The sequence below is a fragment of the Andrographis paniculata genome, unplaced genomic scaffold (assembly GCF_009805555.1).
Source record: "Andrographis paniculata isolate CXL003 unplaced genomic scaffold, ASM980555v1 Contig57END, whole genome shotgun sequence".
NCBI classification, from domain to species: Eukaryota; Viridiplantae; Streptophyta; class Magnoliopsida; order Lamiales; family Acanthaceae; genus Andrographis; species Andrographis paniculata.
The window spans coordinates 2558199-2577704 of record NW_026137592.1 but is presented as its reverse complement, the minus strand read 5'-3'; the positions used below and the strand labels follow the sequence as shown (position 1 = coordinate 2577704).

Below are 19506 nucleotides of genomic sequence, written 5' to 3'. Positions count from 1 at the left end.
CCAAGTTGAATAGTTCCTTCCCGAGGGTTAGACAATCAAATCTAATTGCTTCTCTTAGATAGTAATTGTTTTGAATTGGGTTTTTCTAGATTAGAATGCGGTTAGGCAATATTCTTATGGGCACACTTAGGTTTATTTGCTTAATTAGGGGTAGTTAACGGTCGTACCTTAATTACTTACACCATAAGGAAAAATTGGTTGTTAGAGCTTGTTGATAACTATAACCAATTTATTGATACTTTAATAAGAATTAATTTAATTGAATTAATGATAGAACACAAGTGCCATAACTGCATCATCCCTTAGCCAGACATCCCTTGATAGTCAGTTCCCCTTTAATTTAATTGCTTTGTTATTTTATTTTAATTAGATAATAAAAGAAAAATCCCCCTTTATTTATTGCATTAGAACACGAAAGAGTGAATCACACAATCCCTGTGGAGACGATCCCTTCCCCTATATTACATTAAACTGTGATCACGGAGTAGATGAAATATTTGATTGACCGCGCGACAGGTCAGTAGTAATAGTCCAACAAATATGGCAATTATGTATTATCTGTCAATATTGATTAGCATCAATCAAAACACTAATCAGTCTCCTACTGAGATTTATTGAATGGTCGGTCATAGCTTATGGCCAAGTGGTGAATCCTTCTTAAGAGGCTCGTGGCTTGGGTTTGAATGTATTTGTGTGTGTGTATATATATATAAAATTACGGCTGAAGTGTGTGAGTCTTGAGGTGATATAAAGCACATTCCCTACAAATGCTTGCTTGTTTGTTTCTGTTTACTATTACCATCAAACAACAAGTCTTTCAGTCAAGTAAAGTAAACAATGGTCATTATTTATTGCATTCTCCCCAGTCACCACCCTTCTTCTTCATTCAAACATTTGTGTTCTAACTAACTCCTTCAGATCGATCGTCCCCAAAACAAATTATTCTTATTCGACCAGATCCTACAATAAATAACTTTGAACAACTCTGCAGCATAAAACAAAGTCAAAGTATGATTCAGCAAAGCAAAAATGCATGTAAAGTAGAAAGCCTATACTTGAGAAAAATATCACAATTCTCGATTACGGGTCAACTCAAGCCAGCCTCGCTTCCGAATAAAATTTGGACTAATCAGGATTTTGATAATTCTTTATGAAGGAGCGATAGAGCTCAACAGAAGCAAAAACTTACGTCAATATATATCATCTGATCGAGAGGTCGGAGCAAACAATTTGGTGGGGAAGTTTCACGCCAAAGAGTCTCTCGGGTGAGAAAAGAACCAGCCACAAAATATCTTAAAATAACAACAATCAAAGTTCAAATTTTCTGCTTAATTAAGCTAGAGCACGAAATTTCACATCAAACATTAAAAATTTTATTTTGAAACATGAATTAGTATATACATACTGCAATCCACTATTTGTATCCTTCTTGTAGCAATAGATGTCGATAGTTGCGGCCTCGTATAATTCGTTGCCAATGGAACTGGAGGGACTTTTTAAAACTCGAACCTATTCGTTCTTGAACAAGCCTGTAGCAATTAAACATTTGCATCAGGTTCCTTCAGCTCCAACCAAATCTTAAAATAGTATCTCTTACCATCTTACTAGGCATCTTTCAATACCACGGCTGACGGGCCGAACAAAGGATGGATCTCTTTGGGTGTAGAGTAAACCAACCTAAAAATGAAAAGCAGCTCGATCAGAAACTTCACTTTGCACACGAATCGGCCATAGTGGGGAAGTGCAAAAAAACAGTATGAAAACCACCAGCTCTAATTTAAAGATACATTTTTGATAAACAACATTTTGTCTAGCCTATTACACGGAATACAAACACAGACATCGAGTTTCTGAAAATGTTGGATGTAAATGTAAAGAGCATAGAGCATAGAGCATAGAGCAAATGTAACAATGATAAGATTTTAGTACCTCTATCAATGCAACAGCTGCAGGATCGTCAAAAAATTCAAGACTATAGTCAGCAAAATAATTAACCTGCATATGATGAAAAAGAGTACCAAGCTTCAGGATATCAACCCAATCATCACATTGACAAATATTTTCTGTATGCTTTGTTTCTATGTTAGTTTACATATTAACTATATGAGTCAAAATGGGTACAAATATAATTTAGAATTTCAATGTATCGTATAGTGACACAAATCAGATATACATTTCATCAAATGCTGGAGAAAGCGGATCAGAAAATGGTAATAACAGTTCATATGCAGCTTTATGGACAACAAGATACTACAGAAACTATATGGATTGATTTACCCCAAACTCTGCAACAACTAAGGACTGAACAAAATCCATTAGCTGAATTTTAGCCCAGGAAAGGATATCATTTTGAGGCGGATGCCTCCAAGGAGATCCAAATCGTAATCTATCCTTCAAAAATTTTCCACTTTGAGCATCAACAGCAAACTTCTCCAGGAGCAACAATGCCTTATCCATGGCAGGATTGACCACAGTTACCTATTGTGGATCAACAATGGTAAAAGGGGAGGGAAATTAGAAAGAAGTAATAAATCTCAAACAATTAAAGGTGTTATGCTCTCAGGAGCACTTTACCATACATATTCTAGCATTGATTGCAATGTTGCACAAAGTTGGACCTACTACCCCTTTCACCTTCCCCAACCCCACTATGAAATATTTTTGGGTTAACAAAATCTTTGGAATTTTCACAGTTTTCATATTACACAATTTCATCATGCATAGATAAAAGTGTTGTTAAAATAATAGGTATCATATATATATATTATAATGTACAGGAAATTAGAGTGATAAAAGAAGCACTATAATCTAGATCATTGTGTTCATATATTACTTATTAGTATTTTATTTCCAAATTTTTACTATTAAATCTACCATTTTCTCTCTGAAAAATCCCGTCTAGCAACTAATCTCACCTCAAAAACATCAAAATAATAAAAAAAAAAAACACAAAAGCAAAAACAAAACACAAGTGAACACACCATTAGTTATATGGCTTCTTTGTAGTCTATCTAATATCATATCCCCCTGGCAATCTATCTTCAAAAATTTTTTTTCTCAGTAAGTATCCAAATTCTCAATCCATACCTGTCATACTGATTCCCAATTCATACTGAGCGAACTCCTATAGCACTATTGTCACTAGATGATACTGTCTAATTTTCATCAAAGAAAAGCACATAAGTTAAAAAACACTATTACTAAAGAATAATCCATATATTTCACCGTTCCATGCTCCTGCCTTATTCCAGTCAGGCTATACATCACTACCATCTCCATCTCAATCCATGCTCTGATACTCAACTTGATATGGTATAGTTCTACTACTACACATCTATTCAAGGCATAAAAATACCAAAGTTCCATAAATGATATTTAACATCAACTAGAATAGGTGTGAACCAATTAAACAAAAAAGCAGAATGCATTTAAATAAATATAGCAGTACAGTATATATAAGGAATTAGAGAAAGTACATGAGATCTTACAAATCAATGTCAGAAAAGGGATATGGATGAAAGTGGGAAATTTAGTTTATATAATTTACAATTATTTGGAAGAACCTGCAAATATGCTAAATAGAGATCCACAATATCTTCAACTGTGCTCTCATAATTCATAACCCTGCAACACGAAGGTTCAATTCACTTAAAAACCACATCTAGTCACTTAACTAATGAGTTTAAAGTACAAGATGCATAACCAAACTTTTACAAATCACAAATCACTTCAAGGTTCTCAAAAAGAAATCTTATCCAAAAAGATAAAAGCCAGCATTATTTGTCAATACTTTGATGGCCAATGTGATTTTGATTTGATTCTTTATAATTCACTTGTACTCACGACCAACAGAACTTATCAACTCAGAATATTTGATCCATCTCTACATAGATGGACTATTTTAAATATGCACTCATTTCAATAAGTATAATTATTACATGAACTCTACAGCAATAAAGAAAATCTAGAGCCAACACATTAAACTCTAAAGTCCATGAGGTCATTACAAATCAGGCGGGGTGCAGTTTACTGGTGGCTTTTGGGCACATAAAAGTTAAATGAAAATTAATCAACACATCACTAGGTAAATCAGGAAGATCGCAACAATAGTTTGCTCAATGGTGAATACTCTGGAGATTGTATGGAGAGAAATGTTCATTTTAAAAGGTATGGAGCTTTCTTTTCAAGAAGGTAAGCTTCATGTTAGTTTCTGCATTAACAAACATAAACACAGTATAGGCAAATGCACAAAATATTTGGCCCATCAGAGGATACTTACTTCTGGTAATAACTACTTTGCTTAAGTGCGTAAACCTCAAAAAGATGACGTGGATTTGGCCCAAGAACTTCAACAATCACATCCCACTGCAAATGGATAAGCACCATGAACAAATTGAAAAGTTTCCAGCCCTATGCATGGATCCACAAGAAGTACAAATGGTTGCAGCAAAGTATAACAAACTGAAAGTTTTGTAAAGATGAAACAGATGATAGCATCCTTAACTGAGGTGAAAAAATCTGGTATTAAAAGAATAGGTAAATATAAAAGGAAAAATTTCCATTTTACAATGTTGCAATATTATATGTCCAAGCATTTAAAATATTTGACTCTGCACCACCATCACGGTTTCATAGTTGGGAGTTTCACATGAAAACCTCTGTTATGCCAGATACAGGAGAAATTAATGGAATAAAAATAGACAACACATTTTCAAAATCATACTTGTGTAAGTGCACCATAACCCTATAAAAACTTTCACCAAACAAACCTACTTCTGCTCACAACTCCTTATTTCATGCAAACTTTGGAGAATGAAAAATAAATTTCAGAAGCTGAAGTGCAAATGAATGGAATATAATACCTCAGGCTGGCTAAAGTAATCACCAACCATATGCATCTTTGCTTCTTCTGGAGTCCATCCAAATGTCTGAAATTAGTTCCACATAGAGGTAATCAGAATATCAACAATTGCTAAAGGAAATACAACACTTTCATAATTTTCAAAGGTGTGATCATTGTATATGCTGGTCTGTTACAAGTTGTTCCTAATGGAACAGTGTTTAGGTTCTACATCTTAGGCTATTATGTTCTCTTTGAATATATATATATATATATTTACAATTTCTTTACCATGTAACCTTTATGATTCCCTATAAAAATATACTATTTACTCTCACAAAACATCATATCCAATCACTATTTAATTCAAACCCAAAACCAAACAGACATCAAGCACACCCTATAACTACTACACACATTTCAAGGTGTGAAAATAAGACTTGTTAAATGCGGGGAATTTGAACTAAAAAAAAAAAAAAACTAGTGTTGATCAGTATACTTAATTAAGAATTATGATTCATGGAAATACATTTATTGAGACAATGCAAAGAATTGCACAGATAGAAGATTCAGAAATTACAGATTATGTACAAAGTGGATGCAATTACAAAATAAACACAATGCTTGAATTGTTGATTGAAGAATAAACTTGTTTTCTTCATTGAACTATCTGAAAACTCGATCTATAGAATTAGGGAAATAAATATAAAGATATGAAGACATCAGAATCCTCAAAAATGAATGTAAAATTCTAACAATAACTTAATAATACTACCATACTAACATATAAAAATATTAGACCCTTGATTTAAGATATTAGACTGGGAAATTAGAAAATCACCAATCATGCATGCATGGTTATATAAACAGTTTTATTGCAGAATAAAATGGATATAAACCTTTAAAACAAAATTCAGCTTAATAGAAACAAATTTTAAAATTACAACCACAAGCGTAGCAATGTGGTTCTCATTCTATATATTTAACCTTCACGAAAGAATAAAGGAAAAAAACAAACAAAAATTAAATACAATATTGGGAAAACACAGACAAAGAAAGAGAGATTACCTCGCGAGAAATGAAAAGATCGGGAAATCCAAAATCTATAAAAGCTTTGTACGAGTAATAGCTGTCATTATGTATATATATATATATATATATATCAGAATGTGAAAATATGTTAGTATTAGATACAAAACATTCTATCAAACAAAAGGGAAAGGTACAATGAATCAAATACAAAAATATATGTAAATTAAAGAACTTCTAGATAAAAATTCAACATCTTCATCTATTTACTCAAGTTTTTTGTCTAAAAGTTTAGAAAAATTCTGTTAATAATAGCCCTAAGGCAATGCTTGGATATAACTTAAACAAAGATTTCACGACATAATCATTGTTGCAGCCAATCTTAACCAAGATATAGTTTATTACATCAACAAGCATAAAAATGCAACGTTAATTCTTGTTATGTAAGGTAGGAGCTGATTTTGATGCATGTCAGTATGGAACACTGTCTCAGAAACTCATACTCATTCTCATCTCCCATCCCGAACCTTATGGTCTACTTGCAATGCAATATTGAATGTCGAGATCTACTTACATTTAGTTAAAGTGTACTACTACACATGCAAGTATGTCCATTAATCTTTTTCTAATATCTTAAATAGGTATCATGCAGTGCTTCTTCAACAACTAGTATGAGAAACACATCTTTAAGAATACATGGAATTTGAGTAAGATTTTCTAATTGAGCATGAATATAGTGCCATGTTGAACAATGACATAATCTGAAACATAAAAAACTATCCAGGACAGTTAAACATTATACCCGTAATTATTTTTATGAACTACATCTTTTACAACTGTGGCATGTGGATTCATTCTAGTTTTAGAAAACGAGGTATGATAGTGTGTTCTAGGAATTTATGTCTTGTCAAATACACAATGAATAGGAAATTCCTAGAGGCCCATTTGATTCAATGAATTTGGATCAAATAGTTCAAATTCCTACCACAAATCCAATAATTTACTTTGGCCTTCTTATGAATTTAAATTCTATGGACTGTGCTGTGGATTTGAAGGCTCATTTTTAAACATTTGAATTCTAGTCATTTCTAAATCTCCGGGAAACCATCATTTGAGTCATTGGTCTTCACACTCATTGGCATGGTTCCTCCTCCCCTAAAATCCAATAAAAATATCAAACAAGACAAGCCCACAGAGAATACCAAATCAGGCTAAAATAGGTTGTGCATCTTAATTCAACCATGATCAAATTTAGATATATATATATATATATAATATCAAAGCCAGACTGCCAGAGTAGGAAAATACCTATCAGATGTCACAAGAATGACAGGAAGACACCTCTCATTTACACCCAAAGCTATTATTCTCCAAATCAGACTGTCATGGTACATTGAGCCGCATATTGTTTTATCATCCTCCGAAACAGCATTCTTCAGAACTTCAATGTTGTTCAACACAAGCTTTGGCTACTTGTATGTCATACCCAATAAAAAGCAATAGCAGGGAAGAATGAGAATTAAAATCAACAGGACAGGGTATTTTTCACTGATGTAATAAAGATGTAGACCATGTCATTATGCAATAGGAATCGAAAATGAGGAAAATAACACACACCTACTAATAGACAAGTAAGGATCAAGCATCTAGATTAGTGAAATTTTCTACGGAACTATGCACATTGAAGCTAATTAAAGACTGACTGCATATGAAAAGGTAAGAAATAAACAAATCATCTATGTTTTCACCTGTTTTAGACCTCCAAATTTTTATCGTAGAAGGATTTGATTAACCAGACTAATTAGCTGAATATTTCAGACAAAATTACCTGAAAATAGTCTACTTCAGCTGCCAGCGACAATAACTCAATCAATAAACAAGGCCAATCAGTAGCTGAATTGGCTAGAGACCTGGAAAATCGACCCTCATTGTTCATATGGAGAATGGCATTCTTCCTCCACCTTTCTTGACACTGAATCACTTCTTTGGCCAACTTCAACGCCACTATAGCTTCTTTATAATATGATATTTCCTCTCCAGTAATTCTCTTATCCAAAACCCCATCTAACTCATGTTCACTAAGTCCAGCAGATAACTTAAAAATTGCACTATCCCACAAATTTAATAAGGACAGTTTGTTTTTCTTATTTACGGTTCGCACTTTGGAACTCGAGTCCATATTCAAAATTTGGTTGAGAGCAGTGGTTGGGCTATGCCATTTGTTAAGAGTAGTAAATATTTCATGGGAACTAATGATTCCAAGTTTGATGGCCCTGTGAGTCAGGGATTCCAGGCAATGTTCAAGTTGAGCCTTCAACGTAGCAAGTTTTGGCTGTGAACAAGTGGTCCATGATGCCCATGGATATGAGTTACCATGCTTTGGATGGTAATCCTCTACAGACTCCGCAAAGTCTACATAACCAGTAACATGAGGGCCAATGTTCCATTTCTCATATAGACCTGTTAATAAGAAAAGTTGGGTTATAGGTAAAGCTATTTATTTGAAAATTAACTAATTGACTCACACTTGAACTACCTTATAATCATAACATACTGACAGCAAAGGAAACATGTTGATATTTAAATATCATTCAATGTATAACAGAACATAGTCATATGCAATGCTTTTGGTATACTGAAAAAGAGACATAATAAAACAATTACGTAAATAGGATTCATAAAAGTACTGAGAATCAGTGAATTATAAACAAGTAACAAACTCTTAAGAACTACATGATAAAAACGGTTAATTCATACCCCTAAAGAAAATAAGAAAGTTACCAAAGTAGGGTAAGACACACCCACATAATCAAATGTATAATACAAACTCTTAAGAACTATATGATAAACGAGGCTAATTCATACTCTTAAAGAAAATAAGGAAGTTACTAAAGTAGGGTAAGACACACCCACATAATCAAAAGTATAATACGATATGTCAAAAAACAAAGCTATTGAACACCCTTGAACTCCATTTCATTCTAATCATATCCATACATGTTCCTTCCAAATTCCATGGAAATAAGTATATTCTACAATTAACAATCTTTCTATGCAATTACAGAAATGTCAATACGCACACATGCACATATAGATGTAGTGATCCAGAAGATTGATTTGTTTTCATTACGTTCAAGGATAAGGGTGGTTTTGCCAACACCACGAGGACCATGAAGGACAAGAGGTTGATGTACACGGTGATGTTGCGCGTGGTTGTTGAGCACAGTTTCCAACAGAGGTCTTGGGATGATTCGCCATGCCTTGCCCTTCACCATTGATATTCAGCTCTATAGAGAAGCAATAAAACAACATATAAAGGATCTCGAGACCAATGCTACCCATGACTGCTACTGAATTTGAAGAGTGAAACTCAAAATGCATTTCAATTTTTTTCTTCTTCTCAAACACTTATTCACAAGTTAATAATACCATCCTCATCTTGAACTACTGTTTCTTATAATGTGGAGAGTTCACTGAAAATCGGAAATGGAGTTTCTATTCTATTGTCTGAATGAAATATCCAACAGCAGATATGTAAGAGTGCATAACTTCGTCTTGTGTAGCTGCAAATTTTACCTGATATCAAACATCATCCAAGTTGTGAACATTTTCCAAGAAAAAACACATGGAAGTAGAGGTGCCGGATCAGAGGGGTAGCCTGCAACCCACAAACTGACTGGCCCACTGCAAAGGTGGTTACTAGACCTAACTCAAACCACCCGGCAGGTTTCCGCTATGCAGCTAACCTGCATCTAGGTGAAAAACAATTCTGTTACAACACAAATACAGCAAATACAACAGAATTAAATAGCAATGGAACAGAACATTAGGCAAATTAGCAAATGCTGAAATGCATTCAAAACATCAACAAGATATCTTTCAGATTGAAATTGAAATAAAATTAAACACATCAAGATCGGGCATATATCAGTGTAACTTGGCAAGCAACAATTTGGCCATATTAATTGAAATTGAAACAATATAACATCAAACAGTCTGCCAAATGAACATAGATTGAATTAAAATAACAACAAACACTTGCACTTGCACATGAATTTAAACAGAAATAACATTACAGCATCACTAAAAACACTCGGCCATACCCCGAGATCCATATATTGAAAATGAAATAAGCTTAAATAACAGCAAACAATTACACTTAGACTGATATTAAACAGCAGACAATTATATATTAATTCAACGATTGACCTTACAAAGCCTCCGACGGAACCGAAGAAGCAGACGATTTACGAAATGTTGATGAAATTGGATTTGGGGGTTAGGGCTAACAAAATCAAAATCAAGAATTGGGCTTGCTGTGGGCTGACAGTCGAACAAGTCAAAGAAACGTTAAAAAATGTACCGATAACAAAATATCATTTTCATAAACTACAAATATATAATTATATCGTATATATATTTTTTTTATTAATTAATAAAATATTATTATTTTTTAATATGTTATTAAATGAAATGACGTGAATAAAGTAAAAAAAAAAAGAAAAAAACTTTAAAATACAGATAAATATAATTATCATCTAAATACGGTAAAGTTTTGAATTTATATTAAATTTATTTATTTCTTCCATCGTCTAAATCTATACTCAATTTTTTTTTGTCGTAGTTAAAGAAAAATATATATATTCTTGTTTCTCTTTCAAGCAAAAAAATATCCTTAAATTTTTATATTTTTTTATTTTTATTAAAATTAGTGCCTAATACATTCCTCTTTTTATTTCACATACTTTTATTTTAATTTTTTTTTAAAAAAAAAAAACACATACAATTTATTTTTTATTTTATACTTTTAATTTAAATTTTAAAATTTTATTTTATTTATTATATTCCCTTCGTCTCAACTACAGTGACACTGTATAAATGAGATTTATGAGAAATATAATTAGTAAATAATTAAAAATATATTAATAATAATTATTTTATAATATAAATAATTATTCTATATTGTGTAATTTTTTTAAAAAATAATAATAATACTCTGTCATTGAAATCTATTCTTATTTCTTTTTGTATTTTATAAAAAAAATAAGAATATATTTGGATGACAAAAAAAATATAAAATATAAATAAACAAAAATGACAATATGAACACAATAGATATGACGGAAGAAATATTATACATTTATATTATTAATTTTATTACCTATCAAATAAATACACAAAATCCCTAAAACTCAAACAAAATCTACTAATACAAAATTTAAATCACACTAGTTGGATAAATCTAATTAAATAAATAAATAAAAGAAAAGAAAATCATGTATGACAAAATTTAAAATGCATTGATAAAGTTTGAACTTATTATTTTATCATTTTTTAACTATTATTTTATGAAATATTGATAAAGTTTGAACTCATTATTTTTTTTTTTTTCAATTCATTATTTTATGGTCATAAGTTTGTTTATTACATTAAGGGTGTGTTTGTTTTGGGGGTTTGGATTTTGAGTTGGGATTTGAATAGTAAAAATTTTGAATTTGAATAGTTGTATGATGTTATATAAATAGATGTTGATGTGATGTTTTGAATGTAAAATTGATTTTTAGTATAATATAAAAAATAAAAAATAGGTGTTTGATTTGATATTTTTTTGGGAGAAAAAATGGGATGAATAGTGAAAATCTAATCCAATCCTCCAAACAAACACACCCTAATTGGCCACTTGACTTCCCTAAAAATATAAATAAATAAATTTGAGATTCACCAATGTGCAAGTTCTATATAGTTAAGTACATCCAATGGCACGTAAATGGATATATTGGTTGACTCTCGTGAAAACATAAATAAATAATATTCTCTCTGTCCACAAACTAATATCTTATTTTTCTAGTAGGGACGTTCAATAACTATTGTCCTATTTCATTTTTTAAACACAAGTTTTACATTTTTACCTTTTATTCATTTATTACTTTTAATCTCTACCATACACTACGCAAATTCATTTATATTATCTAATACATTTTTTACTTACAAGATTTAAAATAAGTGTTAGTTTTGAAGACAATTTGAAAAGTAAATAGTAAAAAGATATATATAACCTAAGGTTGAATTCTTACCTGAATAAGTGTTCAATATTATGCTTGACAAAGAATTGTATCAATTATAAAAAATAATTACTTGTCAGCTTTTACACCTAATTTTACTGTTTTAACTTTATTTTTTTTTTCTCAAAAAACATCAAATCAAATCAGAGCCTCCCTGGACCTGGGCGAAAGGGCCGACCGTCCAGGGCCCAATCTAAATTGGGGCCCATTAGTATGACTTTGTGGTTAAGTTTTATTTATATTATTTTTGAGGTTTTGGGTTCAAACCCAAGTACCTTCCAAATTAAAAAATATTTTTTAAAATATATGCTCCGGGCCCTTCGAAAGTCAGGAACGGTTCTGAATCAAACACCCAATTTTTATTTATTTTGTTACATTAAAATTTAATTTTTATATTCAAAACATCACGTCAACACATGTTTGTATCACATTAAACAACTATTTCAATTCAAAATTTTACTATTCAAAATCAAAACTCAAAACTAAAACGCCTGCCATTGCATTTTGAATTGTCGATTTTATTTATAAATGGACAAAGTACATATATTATAATAGTACGTGTATATATTATTATTATTTTTTAATAATATTTATTAAAAAAATTCTACGTGAACACGATGAGTGAATTAATGCACGTCATCTTTCTTGCCGTGACGTTTCTGCAAAGAAATAAATTTACTTTTATTGGATGGGAAACAATAGATCGGTTACAATATTCCAAAATTATGACTACGACTTTAATGTATAATAATAAAAAAACATTTTTCGTCAGAGTGTGTTTGGTCTTTGTTTTATAGATTTTTATTTTTGTTATTTTTAGCTGAAATAATAATATTATGTATGAAAAATAAATATATATTTATTAAAAATAATAAAATTACAATAAATTAATTAGGAAAAATCAGGAAATTGCTTTGAAAATATATCTTAGTTATACACTATTTTCAAAAATATTTATTCAAAAAGTACTAGTTATACGCGATTTTATTTAAATTCAAATGTCATTAATTTTATCAATTCTGTTTCTCTATTTTTTTTAATTATTAACTAAAATTTAAAAAATACAACAAACTATTTCTTTTTATGGTCTTTCACTTTTTCATTACCATATTCTTTTTTTTTTAAAATTTCCGTGCCGAATCTAAATGGACTAAATATAACGGACGGACAAATGAAGTATTATAAAAAAAATAAAAAATTGTATAGTTTAAATAGTACTTTTCGATCCTCCAAATTTATTATCATTTTTTTCAGTCGGCTAAATTCATCTAATTACTAATTTTGACAAAGTAAACAAATATCAATAAATTTATTATATTTTTTTTTCTTCGTTTACTTTAATTGATAATCAAATTTTTAAAAATACCTTTAACTACTTATCATTTTTTTAATAAAATATTCAGGGTGTATTTGTTTGTGGGTTTTAGGTTTTGGGTTTAGATTTTTGAACAGTATAAACTGAATTTGAATAGTTATGTGATGTGATATAAATAAAGATTGATGTGATGTTTTCAATGTAAAAATTTGTAGTATAATATAAAAAATAAAAATAATTATTTTATTTTATATTTTTTAAGAAAAGAAAGAATTTGAATAGTAAAAACCTATAAAATCCACAAACAAAAAACACATCCTCGATTTTTCTTAATATCAGGACCGGACATAAGACGGGTGTGTGTTTGTTTGGGGATTTGGATTTTGAGTTGGGATTTGAATAGTAAAAATTTTAAATTTAAATAGTTGTATGATGTGATATAAATAGGTGTTGATGTGATATTTTGAATGTAAAATTGATTTTTAGTATAATATAAAAAATGAAAAATAAGTGTTTGATTTAATATTTTTGGGAAAAAAATTGAATGAATAGTATAAATTCAATCCAATCTCCCAATGGATTAAAATTTTAAAAACTTTTCCCAATCAGACGGGTCTCTGCTGCATTACAATTAATTAATACAAATGACAAGATTTCATTAATTTAATTAGACTAAATTGCACCAAATCCAACTGCACCAAATCCAACTGTGATTTCATGAAATTGCGTCAAATTTTATATATTTCTAAAGTTGTGTTAAACTCAATCATGGTTTTATAAACTGCGTCTAACCCCTCGGGCGGTCCTTATGTAACGGTATTTGACCTAAATGTGCCCAAATTGCGAATAAATTTTAGAATTTTAATTTATAAACCTCTGAAATTACAAATATATTCATTTTTTCTTATATTTAATCTAAAAAATAATAAATATACTAAAAAATAGTTTTTTTTTTCTTCATGTTTTTAAAGTTTATTTTTATTGTTTTTTCATGCTAAATATAAGAAAAATAAATTAATTTATAATTTTAAGGATTTCGAAATTGAATTTTGAAAATTTATTATTTAGATCAAATATCATTAAATAAATACCACCGAGGAGATTAAAAGCAAAATTTATAAAATTATAAAAAATTTGATGCAATTTTAAAAATACAAAAAATTTTGCACAATTTTATGAAACCATAAGAAATTTGATGCAATTTAGCCAATGAATTAATTAATTGATCAAGCATCAGTATCTATCCATGGGTCTGTTTCTCCCAAACGGCATAGTCACTTCCAGAGGTGGAAACCTTATAATCCGGCGGAATTAGGTTTCCGAGATCCAGCCGCGGCCCCATCTTAGTAATAACCTTATCGTCAATCTTCGCCACGTACAAGTCTCCGTACGCCGCCAGAATCTCCACTGCGCTAGTCTCCGAGATTCCGCTTCTCATCCTCACCTCTACCAGCTTCAGTATCTCCTCCTTCTTTCCCGAATCCATCAAGTGGTCATAAAACTATATATATATATCATAAATGTCGAAGAAGATGATAAGAAATTAGAACGGTCTACTCAACTTTACAAATATTTTTAAAATTTATAATATATTATACAAATATTATTAATTTTATATTATATAATATTAATACTAATAAAATTAATTTAATTTTTTTATATTTATTTATACTACATCTTAATATAATATTATAATACTAATGTATAATCATTTTTATTAAAAATACTTCTGAAAAAAGACGGACGAAAAATAATAAAATAGATATTTTAAAATGGGAGAATACTCTTAAGAATTAAGGCAGTACAGACCAGACATGGAACTCCGGGGTGAGTGAGGATGTAAGCGTATCCCTGCGTGATTTTGTCCGCCGGAAATGGCCACATCCTCTGCGTCGATCCGGTGTCGTGATTCTCGATGAAACTCACTGCATTTTCCGGCTGGATTCCAATCAATCCAGGAGCCTTTCCGGCCGGATCTTTCAGCCGCCATAGCTCGCCCTCCACCGCCGCCTGGAGGATTCCCTTCGTCGTGAAATCAAAAGCCCTAATTGCGCCGCCGCTGTTCTTCGCCCACGCCGCCAGCTCGCGGCGGTGCCCGTCCTGGTCGTAATCGGGCCTCCCGTCGGAGCCGCCGTACGCCAGCGGATTCCACAGTTCCCCGACGGCGAACTCCGGCGAGGTGTTGCTCATGTACTTCGCCATCACCTCCGGCGAGTACCCCTTAACGAAATCGAATCTCCACCCGTCGAATCCGATCTCCGATTTCAGCCAGTTCATCCAATCGGAGAGCTCCTTCTGCGCCGTCGGGTTCAGGTGGTCCAAATCCGGCGCCGGAGGGTACCCAGCGCCGGAATCTAGGTTTCCGGCACCGTCGGAATATTCCGTGTCGTCTCTGCAGATGAACGACGGCCCCCAATCGAGGCGGCCGTCGGGGGTTCCGCCTTCGAAGATGCAGTAAATTCCCCGGCCGTCTTTCTTCTCGGCGGTCCGGTGGTTGATCACGATGTCCGCCACCGCTTTGATGCGGCGGCGGTGCAGTTCTCCGATTAGGGTTTTGAGCTGCCCTCCATTGCCGTATTTCGAAGCGTCGAGATCGTAGAGCCTTCCGGGAAGATAACCTGCAGCAGTGTAACCGTAGGGAACCGTAGGGATCAGAACCGGAGAGAACATATACCCCTGAGTTTTCCAAAAGGTACAAGTTTTAAACCTTGAGGTCCAACTGAGTGGGAAGGAGGAGGCAGCCATACATGAGTGACGTTTGCAGCTGCCAAGTCAGGTACAACCTTGAGAAGCGCATTGTACCACCCCCCGTCCTGGTTCCACGATTCCCAGTTGAACCCCTATTCAAAACCGTCGAGGAAATTAAGGATTTTTTATTTTTTTTTTATTTTTGAGGCAATTAAGGATTAAAATAATTACCTGAAACAATAAAGTGGGATTTGCAGAAACTTCGGAGAAAGCAGAGGCAAAACAGACACAAAAAACACAGGTGAGAAAGGCAATCATGTTGATCGATTCGTATTGGAAGGGACAGAATGTGTATGTATTATATATCCTACGTAATACATATCCCTCGAAATTTTATGATTATGTAAAATTACATTAATACCCCTTATCCAATAATTTATTTATTTTTTCGCTATTTCCTTGAAAACTATATTAATATAATTATTTATTTTGTTATAAATATTTCATTCAACATTATTAACTTTATTAATTCTATTATATAACAATATTAAATTTATTTTAAGTAGAATTTATTTTATTATTATAGTACAATAAAAATTAATGATAGAATTTTTTTTTGATTATTTTTATTTTTAAAAAACTTCTTTTATTATGTGAAAAAGTAATCTTTGTTTTATTAGATAAGTTCTTTTCGATCATTAAGATTTTTATTAACTATTACTGAAATAATAAAATAAAAGTAATTAATATATATGATCGTTCACTCTTATTTATTTATTTTACTCCTTCATGACCGTGTTATTAAAATAATAGTTAATTAACATAGTAGAAGAGTAAAATATTTTACTGTTTGTGTAAAAAATACTACTAATATATTTTGGAATGCAATTGTACTAATAATGGATATAAACTCTGTACTTTCTGAAATTAATTTATACTCCATCCCTTGTATTTATTATATCTATCTTTTTATTTTCATTAGTTCCACTTATTTTATTTTTTTTTTAAAAATATATATTTTAATTTATTTTTTATTTTGATTAGACTAATTAATTATTTAATCTTAATTTATAGTTATTTATATTATATCATAATTATTTTTACTAATATATTCTTAATTATTTACCTAATTATAACACTTTTAAATTTTCATGTTTACAATAAAAGAGATATAATAGCGGCATGGCGCAACACACGAGCAACTAGTATATATATATATATATGTAGGCTATTTTAATTTATACTTCTTTTATTCGAATTTGTTTGGTATTAATTTTATTTTAAAATTTCCACAATTTTTTATTTAATATTTGTTTTTTTATTATTATTAACAATACCATTTATAAAATAACTATAAGTAAAATAATAAGGGTAAAATGGTAAAATAATTATCGAAATTATATTCTCTTCGTCCTAGATATGGATCTATTAATGTAGTTACAAGAATTTAAGTAAATTATAATTAGTAAGTAATTAAGAAATATATTAGTAAAAATAATTATTATATACTAAAAATAATTATAGATTAAGATTAAATAACCAAATAGTTTAATGAAGCTTAAAAAAAATTTAAAAATTTAAATTTTAAAATATAATTAAAGTGTATAATTAATTTTTCAAAAAAAAAAAGGATAAATTATGTGGAGAGGCGAAAATAAAAAATATGAACAAATTATGTAGAATAGAGAGAGTATTACCTAAAATAAAAAATGGTTGGAACAAAAACTAGTAATTATTTTGGTATGGAAATAGCAGCAGTATTTTGTTGTTAACTCAATAAATTTTAGGTATATATATTTATTAAGACAAATTTAAAAATAAATAAAAACAAGAGCAAAATAGTAAAATAATTTTTTTTTTTAAAAAAAAAAAAATAACAGAATTATATCACCTAAAAAATGGTTGGAATAAGTAATTATTTTGTTATGGCTTCAGTAGCTAACTAGTATTTGGTTGTCAACTCAATAAATTTCATTTAATTTGTATTAAATAATAAAGATTTAGTTATAACTTTAATTAAACTCTTGGGATAGGTGCTGAACATATGAAAATACTGTAGGTAGCATATAATTATACGTAGGCTAAACTGTTTTATTGGTCCCGTAACTAGACATTTTTATCATTTTAGTTCTGTAAGTGGAGCATGTCACAAACTAGTTCTATAAGTGAAATTTTTTTCGCTATTTTAGTCCTTCGGCGTCGGAGACGCCCGCGTGGCTCGCCGGAGGTGATGTGTCCGCCAGGTGTCGCTGACCTGGCGGACACGTGGATTTATTTTTTTTTTTCACTTATGAGACTAGTTTGCGACATGCTCCACTTACGGGAGTAAAATGATAAGGGGTACTAAAAAAACACTTTACCTTTATGTGTATATGACTGATAGTTAATGACAGAACCAATTGAAAAATGTCCGGGAGCAAAAATATTGAATTTTTTTTTTTTTAAATTCATGGCACACTCGTACAAAAAAAAATGGAAAAATGTAAATATTTTAGAAATTTTTTTTAAATACTACATAAAATTTAATATATTTTATTATAAAAAAATAAAATTTAAAGACTAAAAATATAAATTAACAAATTGACAAAATTTTTATAATTTTTACATTATAAAATAAAAAAATAGAAAAAACAAATTACTAAAAAGTAAAATACATAATTTTATTATTTAAAAATACATATATTTTGGAGATTGAGGTGCCAACTGCCCCTAGTCCCTAGTAGATCCGCACTTGGTGTATAATACATGGTATATAAAGTAATATTTTATGTATGTAATGTAAATTTATATTTAGTGGAATGTCCGATATATAATATATATATATATATATATATTATTGTGCTATTCATAAGGTGTTGATTATATTTAATTAACATTGTAACATTAAATGTGTCATTTAAATAGTGATTATTTATGATGTTTTATGTTTAAAAAATAATTAATTCGTTAATTTAATAAATTTATATTTTATCTTTTGCGTCATTGTATTTCACATTGAAAATATTTTTATATTTGTATATATATTTTTATAAATGTCATTCTATTAGTATTATAATACAATAACAAAAATATTTTTACATTTTTTTTTTAATTTGTATTATATTTTGATATAATAATTAATATTTAAAAATTATTACACAGAAAAATAAATATAAACTTTCAAAGTGGATTGAAAGAATATATTTTTATAAAAAATTATAAATTTTTATAGTAAAAATAATCCGAAAAAATATTCAAATTAAACTATGCCATCATTTCATATTTGATTGTTCAAATAAAACGAGAGGAACTAGGGGTATGTTTCTTTAGAGCGGTTTGGGGAATTTTGGTTTGAGTTTGGTTTTTATTTGAATTTTGGGATGAGTTTGAAAATCTTGTTGTTTCTTTTGTATTTGGGTTTGTTTGGAATTTTAGGAGTTTTGATGGATATTGATTTGATGGATAATGAATAAAATAATATAAATGTGTATTAAATTTAATAAATAAAAATTATATTGTATGATTTGATTATAAATTTATATTATACCCAAAATATATATTTAAATTTTTATTTATTGGTATTATAAAAAATT

The 19506-nt window shown here is 30.1% G+C and overlaps 2 protein-coding genes across 5 annotated transcripts; both read right to left on the bottom strand.

The window, feature by feature from the left end:
- Positions 1 to 1174: 1174 nt before the first annotated feature.
- On the bottom strand, positions 1175 to 10208 carry LOC127257002 (uncharacterized). 4 transcript variants are annotated; one of them, XM_051283252.1, is made up of 14 exons: positions 10079 to 10208; positions 9446 to 9615; positions 9000 to 9156; positions 7698 to 8329; positions 7178 to 7338; positions 5909 to 5969; positions 4863 to 4928; positions 4280 to 4365; positions 3564 to 3624; positions 2278 to 2478; positions 1930 to 1995; positions 1598 to 1677; positions 1406 to 1529; positions 1175 to 1292 (listed from the first exon to the last, which is right to left on the bottom strand). In XM_051283252.1, exons 3-13 carry the CDS (start codon positions 9142 to 9144, stop codon positions 1415 to 1417), a joined length of 1674 nt encoding a protein of 557 aa, XP_051139209.1. In that variant the 5' UTR covers positions 9145 to 9156; positions 9446 to 9615; positions 10079 to 10208; the 3' UTR covers positions 1175 to 1292; positions 1406 to 1414. The 4 variants fall into 4 exon arrangements, with proteins under 4 accessions (XP_051139209.1, XP_051139208.1, XP_051139210.1 ...); XM_051283251.1 differs by having other exon boundaries at positions 1175 to 1529; XM_051283253.1 differs by lacking the exon at positions 10079 to 10208 and adding an exon at positions 9973 to 10058 and having other exon boundaries at positions 1175 to 1529.
- A 4174-nt stretch (positions 10209 to 14382) lies between these two features.
- LOC127257333 (alpha-amylase) lies at positions 14383 to 16312 on the bottom strand. Its single transcript, XM_051283710.1, has 4 exons — positions 16166 to 16312; positions 15954 to 16086; positions 15056 to 15864; positions 14383 to 14747 (listed from the first exon to the last, which is right to left on the bottom strand). The coding sequence occupies exons 1-4, from the start codon at positions 16250 to 16252 to the stop codon at positions 14487 to 14489; spliced, it is 1290 nt and encodes a 429-aa protein (XP_051139667.1). The 5' UTR covers positions 16253 to 16312; the 3' UTR covers positions 14383 to 14486.
- Between the last annotated feature and the right edge of the window lie 3194 nt (positions 16313 to 19506).

Coding starts and splice junctions, on each gene's coding strand:
- LOC127257002 (XM_051283251.1), bottom strand. CDS start 9,144: ATGGTGAAGGGCAAGGCATGGCGAATCATCCCAAGACCTCTGTTGGAA. Junction 7,339..7,697: donor CTGAAGTAGACTATTTTCAG/GTAATTTTGTCT, acceptor ACATACAAGTAG/CCAAAGCTTGTGTTGAACAA. Junction 5,970..7,177: donor ATTCTTGTGACATCTGATAG/GTATTTTCCTAC, acceptor ACATAATGACAG/CTATTACTCGTACAAAGCTT.
- LOC127257333 (XM_051283710.1), bottom strand. CDS start 16,252: ATGATTGCCTTTCTCACCTGTGTTTTTTGTGTCTGTTTTGCCTCTGCT. Junction 16,087..16,165: donor ATCCCACTTTATTGTTTCAG/GTAATTATTTTA, acceptor GGTTTTGAATAG/GGGTTCAACTGGGAATCGTG. Junction 15,865..15,953: donor CCACTCAGTTGGACCTCAAG/GTTTAAAACTTG, acceptor ACACTGCTGCAG/GTTATCTTCCCGGAAGGCTC.